Genomic DNA, 23,634 nt, shown 5'->3' with positions numbered 1-23,634 from the left:
TGATGTGTACATAATTAAAAGACGATGATATATTTTATATAACTACGTCATAAATGCTTCAGAGTGCATACATAAAAGAGTTGTTAAAAGATGAGATGAAAATATCTAATAAAAATATTTCATGATTCGTATAAATAAATCTAAATAGATTACCTAAAATTTACTCCGATAAAATTGATGTGATGCGAATTTAAATTAATTGAGAAAGTAAAATTTTGTCATAAAATAAGATAAGAATAAATAATTTTTGGAATGTTGTAGACTTTGAATTATGTGTAGCTGTACTTTAATGTAAAAGCATAAAACAAACATTATAAAGTTGTAAATTTTGTTGTTGAGGGTCTTTTATTTCAACACCTGTCTTCTACTAATAATTTTAGGACACCTAATGAATATCTGTTTATTTTTTTTATTTTTTTTATTTTTTATGTTTGATGTACTTTATTTTTCATAATTCAATTAAATTAACTTTTTGGATGTATATAAGAGTTTGTGTGTTTTAATTTGGTCTCAATTGATATTTATATTTATAATTTTGGATGTATATAAGTAGATACTCAGAGGTCGTTTAATAGCTGGTTAAAGTTATGCAGATATGAAGTGATAAATTATTCATGTATTGGCTATATATATATTACTTATTCCATCTTTTTTTTCCGCAGAAAAATTTATATAGATTCTCTCATAACGTATACATCTATTAATTGTGCAGATTTCTAAATTACAAATCAAATATTGTGTCAATTTTATATATGAATAATTTACCTCATAATTATCTACAAAAAATGATATTACTTATGCATGATTTAATACGTATATAATTCACTCCCAAACTAGCTACCAAACGAGTCCTTGGTCGGGGATTAAGTTATTTTTTGATAACTTATTCAGGGATTAGTTATTCTAAGATTGTTATTTCATTCTCGATGCGGAATAAAAATAACCATACGATTTCGAGATAGCTAATCATGAGATAAGTTATCATATGCTTTTATTCTAATTAAACATGAAATAGACTCATTCTAAAATTAATTTCGAGATCAGTTATCTCTTATTTTATATCAAAGAAGCCGTCAAATTATTATAGAGTTAAAAGAATAGATATGCGCGTCTTACCTGACAAATCACGTGAGATGCAACACTCTACATGTCAAATCGCATGACATTTGCTATATAAGGCATGTGTTACTTATCAAATCCCGAGACATTTACCACGTAAGATATGTACGTCTACCTTTTCAACTTTAAGATATGTGTTACTTGTCAAATCACGAGACATTTGCCACGTAAGATATGTACGTCTGCCTTTTCAACTTCATGATAATATAAATGTCTACTTATTCACACTTAAAGTTGAACGATATAAATATCAGCTGAAATCATGTTAAAAAAGTGTGTTTACATATTATTCTAAAATAAATAATTTTGAAATTAACTTATACTCCTAATTGTTCACAAAATAAAATAATCTTACATTTTATCTCAAAAGTTCATAACGTCAAAATATAGTTCAGATATGAAGCTTGATAAAAAAATATAATCCCGCTTAAAAAAAGGAATAATACACAAATATATCCTTTAATTTGATCTTGACTGACATCTACGACCTATAACGTTTGACATGCACAGATAGACACTTAAATTTTTATAAAGTTGAATAAATAATCACATACACATAGAACACCACGTAGTACATGAACTGGTCACTAGAACGCCACATGGAATGCATGTATCTGCTTATTCAATTTTATACAAATTTAGGTGTCAATTTGTACACATCCTAAGTTGGAGACATAAATATAAACGGAAGCCAATTTTTTTTTTTTTTTTTTACTATGCCTTTTAGAATCAACTAATATTCTTAACTAAACGTGAGATAAATTAAGAAAAAAATAACATAAACATACACCTTAACTTATCATTTTACACAAATCACCATCCTTACAAAGTAGTTACAAAAATCTCAACTAATTATGTATCGTCGTTGGATATATCGAGAGCTAATTATATATCTTGACATACTCCAAATAAAAAAAAATAAAAAATTGAAAGCTAACTATGTATCTTCACAGTAAAAAAAACATCTTCGTCGAATGTATTATCTATCTCGACAGATTCAAAATTAGAAAAAATGTATCGAAAGCTAATTATGATTTTTATGAAGGAAAAAATGTATTTTTATTAAATGTATCAGGAGCTAATTATGTATCTCAATACACCCAAAATCAAAAAAATTCTCGTAAGCTAATTATGTGTCTTCACAATAAAAAAATGTATCTTCGTTAGATGCATTATCTAACTCGATGGACTCACATAAAAAAAATATAACAAAAATTAATTAATGTATCTCCACATATTCAAAATTAAAATTTTTAATGATCATATAAAATATTAATATTTTCATTATTAGACTTTAGACTGTCAAAATTTATATTATTTACTCATAAATTAATCTTATATTTTATTTCAAAACTTTATAAAGCCAAAACATAGTTCAGATATGGAACTCGATAAAAAATATATTTCCTCTATTTGTTTTTATTCGTCACTAATTTTTTAATTGTATTTCTATTTTTACTTGTCATTTTTAACATACCAAGAAAAAATAATTTTTTTTTCTATTTTACACCTAACATTAACTGTCTTTTCTTCAAATTAATTTCAAGACATAATGTACAACAACAACAACAAACCTAGTGTATTTTCATAAAGTGGGTTCCGGGGAGGGTAAAATGTATGCAGTCGATATCACTACCTCTAAATAGGGGTGCTTATCGGGCGGATAAATATGCTTAACGGTTCGGCTTATCGGATATCGGCTTTTAAATATATTAATCCACTAACCAACCAATAAGATTCGGGTCGGATTAGTAATTATCGGATGGTTAGAGGATTAACGGTTTATCCAATAAGAAAATTGAGTAATCCACCCTGCACCAATAAACCGTTAACTATAAAATATTAATTCATTTTTCAGTCGTTAATCCAACAACCCAATACCAATAAACCAATAAGTCAATTTGCGGTTGGCTTATCAGTTGCAGTTCGATTTTGAACAACCCTCCCTTCAAAGAAATAAAGATGTCGTTTTCGATAGACCCCAACTCAAGAGCGAGACATAAAGTAAATATTATTTAATAAGGATATTATAATAAAATAATTATTTTATTTAATTAATTAAAAAACACAAGAGATGTATACACAGTAACCGAAAAACATAGTATTATAGGCGCCATTTTTGCACCTTTTTTTTTTCTCCTTCTTGTGTGTGTGTATTGTGTGTCACTTTATTGTTGTATTTGCATTCCTATTTTTCTTCTCCTCCTCTATTTTCCCCCTTTTTTCTCTCTTATCCAATAAACCAATATCCAAATGTCCATTTATTAGTTTCTTTAATCAGTTCTAAGACTTGTACTACTTCACCTCATTTATGTACAAGTTCTACAAAGATCTGATGGGGAAAAACAAGTTTTTTTAGAGTGTTTTTGAGTGGATTTTTGGTGGGGTTTGTGAATTTCTGGAAATTAAGCTGAATTGGGAAGTGGGGTTTTGAAAGTTTCTGGAAATCAAACTGAATTGGGACTGGGTGTTTTTTTGAAAAGATTTGGCATTTTCTTGATTTGGGGTTTGGTTTGATAAAAATATTAATTGAATTGGAAGTGGGGTTTTGAAAATTTTGATGTTTTCTTGATTTGGGGTTTGATTTGATTAAAAAAAAATTCAAGTTTTTACTCGAATTTTATGGAAATTGAGCTGAATTGGGAAGTGGGGTTTTGAAAAAATTGATATTTTCTTGATTTGGGCTTTGATCTGATTAAAAGAATCAACTTTCCCCCTAATGTATACTTGAATTTGATGGGTTTTGAATTTTTTTCTGGAAATTTGAGCTGAAAAATTTGACAAGAATCAAGTTTTTTCCCCTGTCTTGAAGTTGAATTTTTGGTGGTTTTTGTAATTTCTGGTAACTGATTTTGGCTAAGGTGCTTAAATTGAGCTGAACTTGAAGTGGGGTTTTGAAATTTTTGACAAATTCTTGTTCTGCAAACACTGATATTTGTTGAAAAATTTGACAGTTTCTTGCAATTGGGTTAGTGATTGACCTTGTTGTGCAAACTGTGATGGGTGTCTTGTTGTTAACCCTTCTTGTAAGTGAAAGGTGATCAATAGTGGAAGAGAGAGAGAGTAAAAACGGTGTCTTTTGGGGGTATTTGCTATATTAAATAAATTAAAAAAGGGGCAATTAGTTGTGATATATCTGTTCTTTAATGTTTATAACATCTGTGAAGTTGCCTTTCCTGGATATAAAGGGAAAAAGGGGTAAAGGGGAAGTTTAAATTAGTTGCTGTTGTTATTTTACACTGTAGTAATTTGTGGTGTTATAGCATTGTTTCAAGAACTAGTTTATATGCGTGAGTGTTGAAGAATTGCTGAAAAGTTGATAACTTTTTGAGGGTGAAAGATATTTTGGAGTTGAAGTGGATTAGGATTTGCATTAGTAGTCTGTTTATTGGATTTTTTTTGTTTTTCGATTGTGTGATAATGATGAAGTTATTGGATTGAAGTAGAGGATTGGTTAATAGACTTTGAAGACTGAACAAGGGTATTTGTACGGATTCGAATAGGGGTATAGGGTGTTTGATTGTTTTGTTGTTCTGGAGTGCTTACTGAATATAGTCCGGGGCCTCGGGATGGGGTCCTGCTTGTCATCTGATAGCAGGAGTCCTCATCCCGGTTCTCCTGCAACACCAGTTAGGAGGAGGAGGAGCTCAAAAAGGAGGTCGGGATCGCGGAATTCTTCCTTTGACTATCATAAGGAAGAACTGCTGCATAGGATTCCCGGGCGTATGTTCTTGAATGGTTCTAGTGAGGTGGCTTCACTCTTCAGTCAGCAGGGCAAGAAAGGGACTAATCAAGATGCTATGATTGTGTGGGAGGTTAGTCGTCGAATCTTTTTATGCTGTCTTTGTGAAATAATGGTGATTAGCAAATTGACTTGCAATGTTCATGATCTCCAGAATCATGGTTGCAATGGAAGAAGCTCAAGGAGCTAAAAAGTTGCGTGGTAGTTATCTTTTAGATCCAAATTTTGGAGCCTACTGATTGTTTTTTGTGATTAAGCCTATACATTTCTTGAATCTTGGCACTGTCAGTTGATTTTTTGGTGCCTAATGTTAACAACTCCTTTTTCTCTGTAAGTTGTTCAATGCCCCTTTAAAGGGGAGCCTGGCGTAACTGGTAAAGTTGCTGCCATGTGACTAGATCACGGGTTCAAGGTGTGGAAACAGTCTCTTGTAGAAATGCTGGGTAAGGCTGCGTACAATAGACCCTTGTGGTCAGATCCTTCCTTGGACTCGCGCATAGCGGGAGCTTTAGTGCATGGGGCTGCCCTTTCAAGTTGTTCAAGGCCCCTACAATGTGTTCTCTGTTTACTTTTCTATAAGCTTCGTAGAGTTAAGAGGGTTACAATCGAGTTACGCATCATTTTGTATTGATCTGCTATCCTGCATTATTTTCTCTAAGTTGCTCCTGAAAAAGTCTGTGATTGGATCTGCTCAACAGAAAATCTTTCACTGATTTCGTCAAGTTATTTTTTAGCACTTTTTATATAGTTGTGAAACTTCACTTCATTATATTTGCTTTACTTCGTTGCAAATGAATGGAGGGTAGGAATGACCTCATATAAGCAAATTAAGTAAATTAGAAATGCTGTTTGTAAGTTGGACAAATGCTTTTGTTTCTGACTTCTATGTTGCAAGTGTATATCTGTGGAAGAAGTTTAATGACGAATGATGTTATGAGAGGCTTGGCTACTGCATGCTCTTTATAGATAGTTATGTTATGGCTACTTCCCGTTCTTGTCATGGATACGTACACAGTTACATGAAAAACCATCTGAAAGTTGAAGAAATACTTTATTTTCTGACGTCTATGTTGTATGTGTATATCGGTGGAAGAAGATCAATTACGAATGCAATGCAATAGTATGAGATGCTTGGCTACTGAATACTCTGTCTCGATAGTTGATTTATGTCACTACATCCTGACGGGATAGGAAAGGTTTTCTCTTTGGACATGTATATAGGATGGGCTCCCCATCATTCTATTTATCATCCTTCCCCTTTTCACCATTGGGAAGGGAAGCCTTGGAGTAACTGGTAAAGTTGGTGCCATGTGACCAGTAGGTCATGGGTTCAAGCTATGGAAACAACAGCGCCGTGCAGAAATGTAAGGTGAGGCTGCGTACAATAGACCCTTTTGGTCCGGCCTTCCCCGTGCCCCGCACATAGCGGAAGCTTTAGTGCACTGGGCTTCCCCCTTTTCATTGTTGAATTACTTTCTCGTATGTTGTCTCGTTACCTGATGGAAGCGCATTTCCTAATCTGCTAAAACATTTTAAATTCCAGAATTTCGGTTCCAGAGAAGATACTGTATTCTGTGGAGTTTTTGATGGCCATGGTCCTTTTGGTCATATGGTTGCAAAGCGAGTCAGAGATGCTCTTCCCTTAAAGCTAAGCACACATTGGGAAGTTAATATAAAAAGTGAAGATGTTCTAAGAGAGATCAGTCTCAACACGGGGAGTAGCCTATATCCCGAGGATGCTTTCCTCATCGCAGGTGAGGAGTCGAGACTCTCCATTGATGTTGAAGAGACTGAAAAGCACCTAGAGGTATTTCGAACATTGAAAGAGTCATTTCTGAAGGCTTATAAGGTTATGGATAGAGAACTCAGAAGCTATACGAATATCGATTGCTTCTGTAGTGGAACAACAGCTGTAACCCTGGTTAAACAGGTTCGTCGACATATTCAGCAAGCTGAAGCTAGCTAGTTTTTCTGCCATTTTATTCTGAATATGAACTCTTTTATTTTGGTTTTTGGCAGGGTAAGAATCTCGTTATTGGTAATATTGGGGACTCTAGAGCTGTGCTGGCTACGAGAGGCGAGGATGATTCTCTCACTGCAGTGCAATTGACAGTAGACCTTAAGCCGGATTTACCAGGTTCATACATGATATCTTGCTGCTTGCACCGTGACATTTTTCGTTTTTTCAAAATTGCGTTGATCAACAAATTACCGCTTAGTTTCTGTTCATTTAATGAACTTATCTATCTCTCAATAAATGTTATGTCAGCTGTTCTAAGCTAAACTGTTGCAAATAGCCATCAGATTTGAAGTCACGCCATGCTGTTGCAATCTTACACGTTCATGCATCCTCCCTCCCCAAGAAAAAATGCGTGTTTATCCCCCGAGTGTTATATCCCTGCCCCCTTGGTTTTGGCCCTTATGCGGATGTACAAATTTCAGCTTTCAGTCAAGCCTTCTCGGGTTGTTGATAACGAAATCAAGAAAACATAAACGTTAGCTATTTGAGATAAGTTGATAATGGTCAAAACTGTGGACTTTTGGGTTCATTGGTTAAAGAGAGAGAAAGATTAGGATCTCATCTGTCAACGGTGGCGAGAGTATATCTTATAGAGTAAAGTTGTTGTAGTGTGGGTCGAATTATCAATTCATATATGAAATCAGTCAATCGATCAACTCTAGTCTCGGACTAGTTGAGGTTGCCTATTCGAATCCTCTGCATCAATACCCAATAAAGCATCTTTTAACTAAACTCGGGGTTGTCGAGCAATAGTTCTCTAGATCTCACATACATCTCTACATTGATAAGAAGATCTTTAGCCAAAACCAAAGACGTAACATAAGTGTCACCATAACAACTGACCCCTATGTTCCAGCTAATTAGTCTCACTTATATTTGATCCTTTGCTTTCAATGTAGTACGTTTCTAGCCAAGTACGCATAGATTCGAGAGATTATAGGTCGGACAGGTCCATGTGCTTCGGTTGAAATCTTTATCATTTGTCTCTACCTCTCCCTGTTCAAAATTTTTTTCGACTTCTCTTTTACGTTAGAAGTGAATGGGTAGTTATACCCTTTGTTATCAGTTATGTTGTGCAATTGTGTTATCACAATGTAAACATGTGAAAGAAAGAAATGTGGTACTGTTACATAGAGTTGGAAGGAAAATATGAGGAGAAGGACCGGGGAAAATCTATTCCGACATGTATGATATCATTGGAGGTTGTTTGACAAATGAGCGAATTTTGCAAGATTCACTGTTACTTTCCTTACTATAGTGTTCTCTTAACTCTGCTTTCTAAATTTACAGCGGAGGCTGAGAGGATTCGCAAATGTAAAGGGCGAGTGTTTTCTCTTCAAGATGAACCAGATGTTGCAAGAGTGTGGATGCCAAAAAACGACTCTCCTGGACTTGCCATGGCTCGTGCTTTCGGAGATTTTTGCCTCAAGGATTTTGGTGTCATCTCAGTTCCTGAAATTTCTTATAGACGTTTATCCGAGAAAGATGAGTTCATTGTTGTGGCGACAGATGGGGTATTTCACTTGAATCCTGCTTTGGCGTTACTTTGCTTCAGTATTTATCTTGTTACTAGTCGAATAAATTTGATATCTATGACAGATTTGGGACGTGCTTTCAAACGATGAAGTAGTAAACATTGTGGATTCGGCTTCATCTCGTTCATCTGCAGCTCGATCACTCGTTGAAGAAGCCGTTCGAGCCTGGAAGATCACGTACCCAACTTCTAAAGTCGATGACTGTGCAGTTGTCTGCCTTTTTTTCGATTCGAACTCAAATAATTTCTCTACTGCTTCTGCAAAAGCCAAAGACAAGACTTTCATGTCGATGGAAATGACAGAAGTTATCAGCAACGCAGATGGTGCCTCTAGTCCTCTTGCGTTTAATCGCTCAAGTACTCTCCGAGAAGGTGAAGAAGTTTCAGCAGCCAGCAAAGACGAACCCTCGGAACAGGACGAGTTGCTACCAAAGACGGGGAACGAATCATCTCCCCTCAACGGGGTGTCTCGAGTGAACACAGTAATGACATTACCAAGATTTGTCCCAGACAAAGCTGTTGGAGGATCAAAATCAAAGAAGAAATACTAGTAAAAACTTCACCCCACCAAGCGTTACACCAAACCAATAGATGCATGACATGCGTCTGCAGCGACTTCCCTCGACTATGGTTAATATTATATTATCATCTCGTCAAATCACTTAACCATGGTAAATCGACGGGTAAACACATGTCATGTGTCTAGGTGTTAGTAAGTTATTATCATGTCCAAGCCTTAATTTCCATTATGTTTAGTTCTTATATCAGTTTATTCACTGTAATAATTCTCTCTGTAATGTGTGTAATAGTAGTCATAGATGTTTTACCAGAAAAGGGGAAAAAAACTAGTAGCTATTATTTTTTTTTGGTTCTTTTCTCTTGTAAGAATTGCAGGGGTGTATGGTTATAATTTTTGAATTTTGTGCGAACAAATTATCTCGTGAAGGAGAGCGTTTTGAGTGGTAAAGTTGCTGTCATGTGACGAGTTCGCGGGTTCAAATTGTGGAAATAGTGTCATGTGACGAGTTTGCGGGTTTAAATCGTGGAAATAGTCCTTGCAGAAATATAATGGTAAAGTTGTTGTCATGTGATGAGTTTGCGTGTTCAAATTGTGGAAACAGTCCCTTGTAGAAATGTAAGGCAAGACCGCGTACAATAGATCTTTGTGGTTTGGCCCTTCTTCAGACTCTACGCATAGTGGGAGTTTTAATGTAGGTTCGGCTCTTCTTCGGACTCTGTGCAGAGTGAGAGTTATGTACCACGCAAATAAATGAGCCAAGAAGAAATTGATACAAACGTGTTCTGATATAACAAATCGAATAAAATGTAAACAAAATGACTTACCAGCCACAGTATATCCACGACAAAGCTTACATTCACAGACGATAGTTGTTTAGACATTGAAAAAGAACTGTCGGTACTCTTGTTCAGGAGCGAAGCTTGAAGCTCGAATACAGATTTAGTCGAACTCAGTAGCTTTTTGCTCAAAAAATATACTATGTGTTAAGAAATTCATCGAATATGTATAACTAACAAAGCATTGTTAAATATATGGTTAGACATGTTAAAGGGAAACTGCTAATGATAAAAGAATGACTAATCTCGTTATGATAAACAAATCCATTTTGCAAGTTCGTTGTTACAGATAGTTCCTACGAAGGATCAGAGTAGTGATAGATGTGCATGGTTGGTGAAACTGCAAGCGTAATAACAGCATCTGTCATTATCGTTATGGTGATCATCTCGTGGCTATTGAGAACGAATTGATCAGATGGTTCTATTTCTCGATCTTTCTTACTTGCTCCAACGATGATGATGGTGCAGAAACTACTCACTGTACTGCTGTCTTCTGTTATCACTTCAACAAAATGAACAAGACCGAGATGATCGTCAAGAAGAAGGTGAAAAACATCGTCGAGTCCATATTATGAGCTAATGAAATATTGTGAGCAGCCACGGCGTACGCGCTGCCGTTACTTTCCTCATAGTTGAGTTTGATGGTAGAAGAGCCTGAAAATAACAACACATACTTGATGAGAAACTTGGGAAAATGACATGGAATTCTCCAAACTTACGATAACTGGGAAAGTAAGTAGAGAGAAACGAAGGCACTTCGATAGACATAGTTGAGGGGGAGGCTCGGAGTAACTGGTAAAGTTGTTGTCATGTGACCTGTAGAGGTCACGAGTTCAAGCAATGGAAACAGTCTCTTGCAAAAATGCACAGTAAGGCTGTGTAAAATAGATCCTTGTGATCCAGGGAAGGTGCACGAGATTAGAAATGAAAGAAAGTTGCTTGATCGGAGTTCAAGCAATGGAAACAGTCTCTTGCAAAAATGCACAGTAAGGCTGTGTAAAATAGACCCTTGTGATCCGGGGAAGGTGCACGAGATTAGAAATGAAAGAAAGTTGCCTGATCGGAGTTCAAGCAATGGAAATAGTCTCTTGCAAAAATGCACAGTAAGGCTGTGTAAAATAGACCCTTGTGATCCGGGGAAGGTGCACGAGATTAGAAATGAAAGAAAGTTGCCTGATCGGGTTCAACCGTGTCTTTCAAAGACATTCAAATGCACCAGTTCTCAAGTGTCTCAAACTATAACGATTGAAGGCGTCAAAAGGATACGAGATAAATCTATAATCACATGAAAGGAAATTGCGATTCTATTAAGAAAAATAGACCTCCGCTCTAACTCAACCTCAATAACTCATGAGATGAGAATTATCCAAGACCATATAAAGAGACAACATTTCATTTCCTCGATCAATATGGAACACTTAACGACCCCCTTCCGTGCACTTCCGGAATTGCAAGTGTGGAGCATGGCAAATATAATGTAAGGCCCCAACATTGCGTAAATGGATAACTACTACCATTTTAAGAAAATGGACCACCTCGAGCCTAACTCAATCCCAAAAGTTAGCTCATGAGGCGAGACTCGTTCAAACCATACAGGAGACGATAACCCACCCCCTTAAGCAATGGGAACCTAAATCGTTCTGGATGGCCTACGACTTCTTGGAGTCGATATGAATTTATCTAAGAATATAACAGATAAAAGCAAACATCTATAGTTATCGTTAACGTTTTGAAGACAAGTATAAGACTAACAATCATAAGAACCAATTTCTAGATAGCTTTCTACGCTGTCGAGTAAAGAACATAGTCGATTAACTATTTATACTCACAGTCATATTCAGTCCAACCAATTGTCTGCTTTTCAATATCATACACAACTAGCTTGTTCGTTAACGCAAGATCTGCAACAAAACATCAAAACGTTAATGTGCAAAGCTGTCTATCAGTAGTTTTTATCAACGTAAGCACAATTCTTAACAATAAGATAAGCTTAAGCTTCACAAACGTACTCCAATAAAACTTAGAACGATTTACTTCAGTTTAAATGAACTTCTGTCAAGAGTAAGAGAAGGTGTCGAACAATACCTCCTAATAGCGTGATTCCTCTTCCACTTCCATCCTTCGTCTGCATACCGCTGTCTTGCCAACCGATACACCATTGAGTTTCCTGCAAAATTTAATCCAGAGAACTGAGATAAGATTTCCGTGAGGAAAAGGGATCGCAAGTTATACTGAACTTCGATTGGAATTTCTCTTGAAGCAATAACGCGTTGATCTAGTTGCCACAGCAGCCACAAAGGACTATCTAAATTGATTCGTTTCGCTTTCTCAGCATCCTAACAACACACTTCACAAAACTTTTTGGCCCTATCCTCTTTTATGGGGCAACATAAATGTACACGTAGACGTACAAACCAACAAAAGAGTAGAATAAAACATAAACGCTCAAAGTATCTAGACACGGCAGACACAAATTACCAGAAAAGTAGCAGGCTCGAATCTATCATGGTAACGAAGAAGGCTATCATAATGCTGACGAGATTCTAGGAGACAAATCTAAAGGCCTACGATGATGATTGTTAGTTTGATAATGGCTCAAGAACCTAAGAAATGTTATTATAAAAAGCAAGAAGTCAAATAATCAAATTGTAATATTGAAAAACAACGTTCTTGGGAAAAAAATAGAAAACTCCGTCTGATTGAATTAGATAAGAGCTAAAGAACTTAGCATATTTGAAGTACTTACTCTGACTTGGAAAAGATAATCGTGGGGATAAACTGTCAAAGAAACCGAATCTGCAAACTTAAAGGTTACAACTGGGAACCCGTCATCAATCCTACAACAGCAGACACATCGAGTTTGTCAGTTATATATTCGAACTGACCGGAATAGAGAAAATAATTTTACAAACATTAGTATACACAGTTTTAGCGTATAATCTTCCTTACTGTATCAGTGTATATACTCAAAGCGAAAATGAGAAGATCTGACATGCCAAACGATTAACGGAAAGAAATATGAAACTCACACAAGAGACCAGAAAGAATCTTACTTCCCGGTGTAGTCAAAGCAGCGGAAACTTTTCTCAACAAGACGAATTTCCAACTGTGGTTGCCGTTCTATCAGCTATGCCAACAGCGAGAAGGAAGAATAAAGCAGAAAGGTTAGAAAAATATCCATGCATACATGCGGCGTAAGCGCTCTAAGGAATAAGCCAATTGCATTATTTCTGAAATGTCCGTAGTTACCTTGTTCATAAGCGTATTGTAGACCACGTGTGGAAGATAAGCTAAGGTTGTCCCACTGTCGATTATTGCCATAGTTGTCGGAATGTCTAGAGCTTGACCACCAATGTCAATTCCTTTCATCATAACGTTATAGTGTGGCCTAAAGAGGAGACAAATAGTTTAGTTACGAGTTCAGAATAGTCGACAAAAGGAGCCAATTCCACGGATAATGGAGGTAAGTGAGGCTAAAATCACGCAACAAAGCAAACATTTTTTTATACTAAAAATGCTTACACGTCTGGGACTAGTGGTGTTGTATGATTTATTTGTGGATAAACTACTGGTCCAACGGTGAATATGCCACCTCCCTTCTTTCCGTCCAAGCAATGCGAAAATATTTTCTTAACCTTCCCAGTGGAAGCGAGCTGCGAAAGTAAGGAAGAACTTGCTCGTCCAAAACCAAGTATTCCGTCAACTGCTTGATTTGATGTACCTAGCTCTCCAGATTGTTGAGACGAACACCTATGTTGGATAAAAAAGATGTAAACTGCTACATGTCATCAAGCGATAAATTACGTTCATTCAAATTTATCTGTATACGTATTCAGCAAAAACAGGCATATTTTAATTCTAACTTACCCAAATGTTATCGACCCGTTCATATACGTTGTTTTTAGGTCTCCCGAGACTTGATCAAACTGAATATTGTCCTTCACAAAGAATCCGGCTGTTTTGCTACCATCTCCATAACTAACCTGAAAATGACATGGCATTCCGGCCTTGCAATCTGAGTAGGGAGTATTGAGCATGCAAAACTGTTCGTCACAGGCAACGGATCTTCCCGTTGCAGAAGCTTTCGTTTCATATGACATCAAGTCTATCTGTAAGGTAACAACTAACGACATAGATGAGAATACAATTGGGAGAAAAGGTAACTATATGAAATTCGTCTACAAATAACAGAGCCAGCATCCATTTTATGCATAAAGAACGGCAATTGACGCATATATTGGAAGAAGAATCATACCCCGAGGTTGCTTTTTGTAGGACATCCCTTGCAGCCAACGCAGTTCAACCATAAAATGTCACTTCCCGTATCAACCTGGACATGATAATCCTTTGGAGGCGTTCCAACAGCTAGCCTAGTGTAATAGAGCCTGCATCATTTACATACGAGGAAAATTCATAACCACAATGGCACAGGATAGTATGATCCTTTATAATTTCTCCACCACCACAATCTACATGCCCCGCAGCAGCACTAGCCAGGCTCACTAAACTCCCTCTATGCACACGGTCCGGGGAAGAGCTGGACCATAAGAGTCTAGCCTTACCATGCAACAATTTCTGCAAGAGGTTGTTTCCACGACTCGAACCCGTGATTTCCTACTACCAGAGGGAAGTCGAGCACACTAAACTCCCTCTATGCGTGGTCAGGGGAAGAGCCAGACCACAAGACTCTAGCCTTACTCTGCATTTCTGGAAGAGGTTGTTGTCACAGGTCGACCCCGTGACCCCTGGTACCAGATGGCAGCCGGGCGCACTAAACTCTCTCATTCACATGGTCCGAGGAAGAGCCAACCACAAGAGTCTAGCCTTACCCTATATTTCAGCAAGAGCCCATTTCCGTAGCTCAAAATATCTTAAATACATATAGAATCGCAACAACATACACAGTGGAGTCCGGAAATACATGTAGAATTGCCCAAAATAAAATTCTAAATAATACGTCAGCTAGCCCTGGTCCTAATGCACTAAGCTCTCGTTATATATGCACGCGATCCACGAAAGGCCAGACCACAAAGGTCCTATTATACACAAGCTTACCCTACTACATTTTTGTAAGAACCTATTTCCACGACTAGAAATATATCAAATACATATACAATTCCCAATAGAAATTCTTAAAAACACACCAGCTAGCCCGATTCCCAATGCACTAAGCTCTCGCTAAGCACAAGTCCGAGAAAAAGGTCTATTATATTATACCTAAACCTTACCCTACATTTCTACGAGAACCTATTTCCACGACTCGAAAAATCCATATCCTATAAGCAAAATATCCTAGCTCCACCTCTAGTACCAAATAATCTATGAAATTCGTCGAGGAACACGCCAACTAGCCAGGACTCCAATGCGCTAAGCTCGCGCTACGCACAGGGTCCAAGAAAGATCCCGGCACAATGTCCCTATTATACCCTACACTACATTTCTGCAAGAACCTATTTCCACGACTCAAACACGTAACCAAGCTCTCGCTATGCACAGGGTCCAAGAAACAGCCAGACACAATGACCCTATTATCCCCTACATTTCTGCAAGAACCTATTTCCACGACTCAAACACATAACCAAGCTCTCGCTATGCACAGGTTCCAAGAAAGAGCCAGACACAATGACCCTATTATACCCTACATTTCTGCAAGAACCTATTTCCACGACTCAAACACGTAACCAATCGTACATATAAAATCACCCAAATAAACATAAAATTCAAGAAAACTTACGCAGCATCAGTAGGAAGCCCATTGCCACCCAATTTGAAATCAATAGCATTAAGCATTCTACCATGCCTAAAATTATCATGCTCTTTAAAATCTTTCAAACTCAACCCCTCATGTCCACCATATTTATGCTTCACATTAAACATCAAATTCCCCCCCTTAACATCTACAACAAAACTCATTAACAAAATCAAGAACAACATCATAATCAAACACCCATTGCTCCAATTGTCCATATTGTTTTTCTTCCTTAGTTTCTTCGAATTACACAAAATAAACACAACCCCACAACTCAAACAAACACGTAGCTCAAATTACATGTTCTGTACGTATATTATACATTTTTTGTATACATATATATACGTATAAATATACGTACAGATTCTTGATTATTTTTTTATTTGAAAGTTTGAGAAGGAAGAGAAATGCAAGGATATTTTGTTGATTGATTTTTTTTTCCCCCTTACAATTACTCTTGCAAAAAAAAAATAAAATGTAAACAAGAAAAATGAAAGTATAGTAATTTGGCTTTTTTTGAGCCGACAATTAAGGAAGAAAGTACAGGTTTTTTAGAAAGAATGTCACTGGTTGGTTCGTTAGTACTTTTGTTTTTTCACGGGGTGTTTGCTTGTTTGGTAAGGTGGGCCCGACTAAATTCGGATTCATATGATCTATGCGGAGGTTGGAGTCGAAGGACTATCGAAAACAGTCAGTACATACATTATCTTGTTGCATCTATGCAGAGATATTGAAGTTCGACTAAATTCAGATTCATGCATGCATGATCTATGTGGAGGAGTTGAGGATCTATCGAAAACAATCCTTTTCTTTATAAAGAAGAGGTAAAATAAGTGTACATATTATCTTGTTGCATCTGTGTAGAGATATTGAAGTTCGACTAAATTCAGATTTATGCATGTATGATCTATGCGGAGGTTGGAGTCGATGGTTTATCAAAAATATTCTTTCTTCTTTATAAAAGAAGAGGTAAAATCAACATGCACGTTATCTTGTTGCATTTATGCAAAGATATTGAGGTTCAACTAAATTAAGATTCATGCATGTATGATCTATGCGGAGGTTGGAGTCGATGGTCTATCGGAAATAATCTTTCTTCTTTATAAAAGAAAAGGTAAAATCAGCGTGCACGTTATCTTGTTGCATCTATGCAGATATATTGAGATTCGACTAAATTCAGATTCATGCACGTACGATCTATGCGGAGGTTGGAGTCGATGGTCTATCGGAAATAGTCTTTCTTCTTTATAAAAGAAAAGGTAAAATCAGCGTGCACGTTATTTTGTTGCATCTATGCAGAGATATTGAGATTCAACTAAATTCAGATTCAAGCATGTATAATCTATGTGGAGGTTGGAGTAGAGGGACTCAGCGTACGCATTATCTTGTTGCATCTATGTAGAGATATTAAGATTCGATTAAGTTCATATTTATGCATTTATAATCTATCCGGAGGTTGAAGTCGAGGGGCTCAACATACAGATTATTTTGTTGCATCTATGCAGAGATATTAAGGTTCGTTAGTACTTTTGTTTTTCACAAGGTGTTTGGTACTGTGGGCTCGATTAAATTCAGATTCATGCATGTATAATCTAGAGGTTGGAATCGAGGGACTATCGGAGACATATTTTTTCTTTACAAAAGAAGAGGTAAAATCAATGTACACATTATCTTGTTGCATCTATGCGAAGATATTGAGATTCGATTAAATTAAGGTTCATGAGTTGAGAACGAGTTTATTTTTGAGGCAAAACGTTTTTAATAGAATTTGTTTTCTTTTAAGAAAGAGATAAGCATCCCGTACCCCCTCGAACTATAACCAACAAACTCCAACTTCGCACAAGTATTATTACCCCTGAACTCAATTTTAACGTATTTTTATCACAATTTTGTGCTGACATGACACCTTTATTACATAAAAATGAGACCTACATCAAAGGTGCCACGTCAGTTAAAAATATGTCATGTCAACTAAAAAGGGTAATTAAAATACGTTAAAATTGAGTTAAGGAGTAATAGGATCCTTGTAAAGTTGGAGTGTATCGTAATAAATTTGGTCATAATTTGAGAGGGTACCGGATGCTTTACTCTTTAAGAAACTCAAATATAAGATTTCTTATTAAAGATAACATGATATTGATATTTTTAAGTTGAGGGTCTTTTGTATACAAAATGATTTTTCCTAAAATTTTCTATTTGTATACAAAGCAAATTTCAGTGCTCAAATATAAATTTTTTAATTTATATATTTTATAATTAGACAAACTTTAACTACAACGTCTCATTTATTATTACCTAAATATATTACTACCTAAATATTAGTAAATAATTTTGAAATCAAATCAAATCTAAAAGGCCATAGCCATAACCTCAACCCCAATTAATCAAACTTCAACGCGGATATCAAATATCGAAGGGAACGAAAGAAAAAACCGAATTAATAGTAATATATTATTACCTAAATATATTACTATCTAAATATTAAATATTTTTGAAATCAACCCCCCCCACCCAACCACCCCACCATTTTCCATGCCACCTAGTGTGGCAAGACTCTTGCAAGAATTATGTAGGCAGCCAAGATTTCCCACCTTCACAATTTTTTTTTTAATTCAATTTCATAATAAAACTCCTCCTTATAAATACCCAAAATAAATAATGACACATTACAAATCTTGAAGAAACAAAAAAGAATCCAAAATTCTATATGGCTTTATTGATATCATGTAAGCCATCTAGTATATCCAATATCAGTTTCCCATTTATACTGGAAAAAAACCAAACATCTTGTAAATCTACAAAAATGGGGTCTTTTAGTAGTAATAATATTAGTTGTTGTGTCAGTACTTCATCAATATCAACAGTGGTGGCTCAAAGGAAACTTCCTATATTGCTTTTTGATGTTATGGATACTATTGTTCATGACCCTTTTTACCATGATGTCCCTAACTTCCTTAGGTATTTACTATGTTGACTTTCAGTTACACACTTTTACTGTCTTTATGGTACTTTTGTTTTTTCTGTTGAGTTTAAAGATCCTATTGTTATGTTGGGAATTCTTGAATTTGCTGACTTTTTCCATTTTTATGTTGTCTTGTTATGCTGCAATTCTTGAATTTGCTGAGTTTTTCCATTTTTATGTTGTCTTGTAATGTTGGAATTCTTGAATTTATGAGTCAATATCTCAATATGTAGTCGAGGTCTATCGGGAACAACCTCTCTATCTGTGAGGTGGGGTAAGGTCTGCGTGCACACTATCTTACCTTGACCCCTCTTTGTGGGACTACATATGTTGTTGTTGTAATAAGTCAATTGGTGGAGTATGTTGAACACCACTTTGCTCCTTACTGTTTTCTGATATTTTTCTGTGGAGTATAAAGATCTCATTTTTATGTTGTCTTGCTATGGTGGAATTCTTGAATTTGATGAGTTATTCCATTTTTATGTTGTCTTGTTATGCTGCAATTCTTGAATTTCTCAGTCAATAGCCTCAATGCAGTGGCGGATCTACATGGTTACAAGGGGGTTATCCGAACCCCCTTCGTCGGAAAATTATACTACTTTTCCATGGTATAATTTTTTTTATGTATAAATAGTAGAGGCTGAACCCCCTTCGACTAGTCCGTATATGTACTACTGAACCCCCTTACTGAAAATCCTGGATCCGCCCCTGCCTCAATCGGTAGCCGAGGTCTATTGAGAACAACCTCTTTATCTCTGAGGTGGGGTGAGGTCCGCGTGCGGTCTATCTTACCTTGACCCCACTTTGTGAGACTACATATGTTGTTGTTGCTGTAGAAAGGGAGTATGTTGAACTCCACTTTGCTCCTTACTGTTTTCTGATATTTTTCTGTTGAGTTTAAAGATCCTATTGTTATGTTGTTGTCTTGTTATGCTGCAATTCTTGAATTTGCTGAGTTATTCCATTTTTATGTTGTCTTGTTATGCTGCAATTCTTGAATTTCTTAGTCAATAACTCAATGGGTAACTGAATTCTATCGGGAACACCTCTCTGTCTCTGAGGTGGGGTAAAGTCTGTTTGCACTCTATCTTACCGAGACCCCACTTTGTGGGACCATATGTTGTTGTTGTTGTAATAAGTCAATGGGTGGAGTATGTACTGTTTTCTGATATTTTTCTGTGGAGTTTAAAGATCTCATTTTTATGTTGTCTTGTTATGGTGGAAATATTGAATTTGTTGAATCAAGAACTCAGTGGATATTTACTATGTTGAATTTCAGGTTGCCCCCTTGCGTTTTTTCTGATACTTTTTCTGTTGAGTTAAAGATGTGCATTTTTATGTTATTGCCTTGTTATGCTGGAATTCTTGAACTTCTCAGTCAATAACTCAATGGGTTTAGGGGGAATTTTAGTAGCTCACGTGAATTTTCGATTTGTTGGTGAGTATTCGATTTCCACTTGTTGCTGTTGGTGAGGGTTCAAGTTGAAAGTTGATTTGGCAATGGCAAGGGAATTTCGTAAAGTTGATGTGTTGTAGCCACTTGAGCTTGATTAGAGTTTGGCTTCTGATCTGCGTGAATATATATTAATATACGATTTTAAGGGAGTATACAAACAAAACAACAACTACGCCTTAGTCCCAAACAAATTGGGGTCGGCTATATGGATCTTTTCCGTTCCATTAAATTCAACTCATGTAAAGTTTATAAAGGGAGTTTACAAGATCAAAAATTTGTGACACTTTCCCAAAGATACCACCATTTGGGAAGAAAATTGAGATGTGCTTTTTCTTGCATTGATTCATTCACGTGGTTAACGTCCATGATGCTTAATTGTAGAGTAAAGATATCTCGATCTTCTGCATGTCACAACAGTCCTCTTAGTCTTTGGAATTGGCAAATGAACTTCACTTCGATGTATCTAGTAATCATTTGTCTTTGATTGCTGTGGAGTTCCTGTTTTAAGATTTTAACCACAGTGGGTATAGTCCCGAACTAATCTTGCGTGTTTGAAAGCTAAGTGAGCACTTCATATACGTGTGTAAACTGAAATAGTTTAATGTTAATTCAATCAACTTTGTACCGTTGCTCAACATATAGTTAATACCGTGTTGTATAATTCTCAAAATGTGTCATTCCTCAAATATCAAGGCAAAAGTCCCCTACTTCAGCTGGCATATGTAACTTAACTTGGATAGTCGAACTACGTATCTTACTCATCACACAACTATTAGTCATCTTCCCAAATTGTTCCAACAGTGTTTCGGAACCCTTTCTCTTGCAGCAGGCAAATACTGGTTATTTATGAATGCCGAATTCTTCTCCGCCTCAGGTTGATGCAATCTCTTCTGGCAATGGTCCAATGCTGCTTTGGGCACCTTTTATCTCGTTTCTCTCATCCCTCGTCTTTTTCCATTATTTTTCATACAAACCAGTCCAGATATTTTTCTTTTTTTCTTTTATTATTTATCTTCTAAATCTTTTTTTGTCCTGTTTCAAATTGAGATTTTTTATTCAGAATGCCAATGAAAGAATTGCTGGAATGCAAGCATCCAACTGCCTGGATTGAGTTTGAAAAAGGCCTAATCACTGAGGTACTTTAAGAAGTGTTTTCTACTTGAACTGTTTCATGTAGCTAGACATTTTAATGGAGGCATATTACTATATATTTTATTTCGTTTTTATCTCGAAAGATGACGACTATGTTTGTTCTCTTTTTGATTGACTAAATCAAATATTATCTAATTTTTTCACACTTTTTACTTGGGGGCACATAGACATTTTCCCTCTTTGTTGGAAATTCTGTCTCTCAGTGTTTTTTTATGTGTGAAGGGGAGCCTTGGAGCAACGCTAAAGTTGTCTCTGTATGACCTATAGGTCACGGGTTCTCGCCATGGAAGTAGTCACAGGGTGCGGCCCTTCCCTGGACCCTGCTAATGGGGTATGCTATGTTCACCGGGTTGCCCTTTTTACTGTTCTTTTATGTGTCTACAATATAAGAATAAACTGTAGATGGTCTTTTCATTTGATTATTTCTCTGTTATTTTGTGAGCGCATGCAGTCCCTTATCAAAAGACGAAGAATATTAAAGGAATGGAGATGATTTGTGATTCGTACCCACAAGATCACCATTCTTCATTAAGCTGTAAATGCTGCATTTTTCTTTCTTTTGTGTATGTGTGCGCGTGGACACTTATCTCTCTTCTCGAGTTTTGTGAGCCATCTACTGTTGGCATCTTTTGCCAGTTTTAAAGGAGTTCCGACATTTATAGTCCAAGTTTCGTTTTGAAAGTTGAACTGGAAGAAATATTTTGTGAATTCGCTCGACTGTTTTTTCTCTTTTCTTAATTTATAAAAGTTCGTCATACTACACTTTTCAGGAGGAGTTGACTAGGAAATTCTTCAAGGATGGAAGATCTGTTGATATGGAAGGTATGTTAGACATTATCGGATGTCAGCACTTTATCACAGTCTCAGACAGCTTCCTGACATATTTCATGAAGTATTAATTTTGACACGATGAGTTCATAATTTCATTTTAGCTCGTGATTCAGTAAATCTATCTATTGTACTCGCTCAATCTGTTCCTATTATGAAGAGGAGATATAAAATTTGAAATTAAAACGTTAAATGATAGAAGATGTGGGACTTACCGTAATCATTTATTCGTGTATGAAACTGTAAAGTTATCGAGGAAGTGCAGAACAGCCTCATTGCTAAGAACTTCTGTTTAATGAATACTCTCGGCCTCTTTCCTAGGAAGCGAAGAACCTTACCATCATTTCCTAATTGTTCTATTGTCTTCTGCATTTGTATGATTGATGTTAACGAAGTATGATTTGTTTAGTCACTTGTTTGATCTATTAGCGTCTTTTGTTTGTTCAATGTAAACTGAAAACCATTAATTTTTCTGTCCAGGCCTCAAAAATTGTATGAGAAGAGGATATTCCTACCTTGAAGGTGTTGAAGGCTTATTGAATTCTTTGAAAGAAAATGGATACGAAATCCATGCTTTCACAAATTATCCAATCTGGTATGACAACAACTATGCCTCAATCTCAAACAAGATGGAGTCGGCTATATAAATCCTCATCGACCATGATGCCCCATATTAACTCGTCTCAAACTTTCATTACTTCAAATATTCAAGTCTTTCAAACTTCGTTCTTTTCTTCAGGTACCAAATGATTGAAGACAAGCTAAAACTCTCAAATTACCTATCTTGGACATTTTGTTCCTGTATATTTGGTAATTTTCGTCTTACCTTACACAGATTTTCTATCTCTCGACTTTTGTTTGATCAATATTTCACGTTGATGTGGCTAGCTCCTTATGTAGTCCTGCATATGTAGAATTTTTGGATGCTTACACAAGCAACCAGTGCCTTTTTAACAGAAAATACCAGGTTTGAGCCGAAGCTACTGGTCGAACCCGTAACTATGATGATGACTCCGCCCCTGGAATCAAAAGTTCAACAGTCAATGTCCTGATGGTTGATACTTGGATAGATACATAGACTGATAGGCTTTATCCAAATAGAAATATAGGAAGGAAGATATGCTGACTAGAAAAAGAAGTCTGAGACAAAACACTCCACTTAAAAGTTCACTTATTCTTGATTTAAATGTTTTTTTCTAAAAGTTAGTTTGCTTTGGAGTTTCCGAGGATATATTGGAAACAACCTCTCTACCGCCTAGGTATGGGTAAGGTCTGCGTACACCTACCCTCCCTAGACCCCACTTTGTGGGATTACACTTTTGTTATTTTGTATGTTGTTATTGTAATTTGCTTGGGAATTTGGACTTTTAAAGGTTTTTCTACCTTTGAGAGTCAATTCCGTATTCTTTTTTGTGAGGATTCTTGGTGAGAATTGTCAAGAATGGACCTTGGGCCTAAGTCAACCTCAAAAGCTAGCTCAAGAGGTGAGGATTACCCAAGTCCATATAAGCAAATCACTAGTCCATTCCCCAACCAATGTGGGACTTTTTACCCACTCTAACACCCCCCTCACGCCCAGGCCTAACTGGCACTGGCGCGTGGACCGGGAGCCCAAAACGGGGATGGACCTGGCTCTGATACCATGTCAAGAATGGACCTTGGGTCTAAATCAACCTCAAAAGCTAGCTCAAGAGGTGAAGATTACCCAAGTCCATA

At 36.4% G+C, this 23,634-nt stretch overlaps 3 protein-coding genes across 9 annotated transcripts; 2 read left to right on the top strand and 1 right to left on the bottom strand.

Annotated features, from left to right (window-relative positions):
• Nucleotides 1-3,188: 3,188 nt before the first annotated feature.
• LOC107871414 (probable protein phosphatase 2C 33) lies at nt 3,189-9,348 on the top strand. The gene is made up of 5 exons (XM_016718346.2): nt 3,189-4,934; nt 6,405-6,791; nt 6,881-6,998; nt 8,172-8,395; nt 8,481-9,348. Exons 1-5 carry the CDS (start codon nt 4,689-4,691, stop codon nt 8,964-8,966), a joined length of 1,461 nt encoding a protein of 486 aa, XP_016573832.2. The 5' UTR covers nt 3,189-4,688; the 3' UTR covers nt 8,967-9,348.
• A 459-nt stretch (nt 9,349-9,807) lies between these two features.
• LOC107871413 (aspartic proteinase 39) lies at nt 9,808-16,030 on the bottom strand. Its single transcript, XM_016718345.2, has 10 exons — nt 15,506-16,030; nt 14,027-14,156; nt 13,639-13,880; nt 13,294-13,521; nt 13,021-13,159; nt 12,825-12,898; nt 12,518-12,608; nt 11,857-11,938; nt 11,601-11,672; nt 9,808-10,425 (listed from the first exon to the last, which is right to left on the bottom strand). Exons 1-10 carry the CDS (start codon nt 15,736-15,738, stop codon nt 10,271-10,273), a joined length of 1,446 nt encoding a protein of 481 aa, XP_016573831.2. The 5' UTR covers nt 15,739-16,030; the 3' UTR covers nt 9,808-10,270.
• A 2,003-nt stretch (nt 16,031-18,033) lies between these two features.
• LOC107871411 (flavin mononucleotide hydrolase 1, chloroplatic) lies at nt 18,034-22,719 on the top strand (the record flags this gene model as incomplete). Of its 7 annotated transcripts, none has more annotated exon segments than XM_016718341.2 (6): nt 18,034-18,478; nt 20,813-20,868; nt 20,986-21,074; nt 21,861-21,912; nt 22,399-22,513; nt 22,658-22,719. In XM_016718341.2, coding segments are annotated over 6 exon segments (625 nt in total), but the record flags the coding sequence as incomplete, so codon positions are not given.
• Between the last annotated feature and the right edge of the window lie 915 nt (nt 22,720-23,634).

Source organism: Capsicum annuum, chromosome 5, assembly GCF_002878395.1.
Source record: "Capsicum annuum cultivar UCD-10X-F1 chromosome 5, UCD10Xv1.1, whole genome shotgun sequence".
In the NCBI taxonomy this organism is placed as follows: Eukaryota; Viridiplantae; Streptophyta; class Magnoliopsida; order Solanales; family Solanaceae; genus Capsicum; species Capsicum annuum.
The sequence above is the reverse complement of the archived record's forward strand: the minus strand, read 5'-3'. Positions and strand labels throughout refer to the sequence as shown.

Coding starts and splice junctions, on each gene's coding strand:
- LOC107871414 (XM_016718346.2), top strand. CDS start 4,689: ATGGGGTCCTGCTTGTCATCTGATAGCAGGAGTCCTCATCCCGGTTCT. Junction 4,935..6,404: donor ATGCTATGATTGTGTGGGAG/GTTAGTCGTCGA, acceptor TTTAAATTCCAG/AATTTCGGTTCCAGAGAAGA. Junction 6,999..8,171: donor CCTTAAGCCGGATTTACCAG/GTTCATACATGA, acceptor CTAAATTTACAG/CGGAGGCTGAGAGGATTCGC.
- LOC107871413 (XM_016718345.2), bottom strand. CDS start 15,738: ATGGACAATTGGAGCAATGGGTGTTTGATTATGATGTTGTTCTTGATT. Junction 14,157..15,505: donor GGGCTTCCTACTGATGCTGC/GTAAGTTTTCTT, acceptor TAAATGATGCAG/GCTCTATTACACTAGGCTAG. Junction 13,522..13,638: donor AACGGGTCGATAACATTTGG/GTAAGTTAGAAT, acceptor TATCCAACATAG/GTGTTCGTCTCAACAATCTG.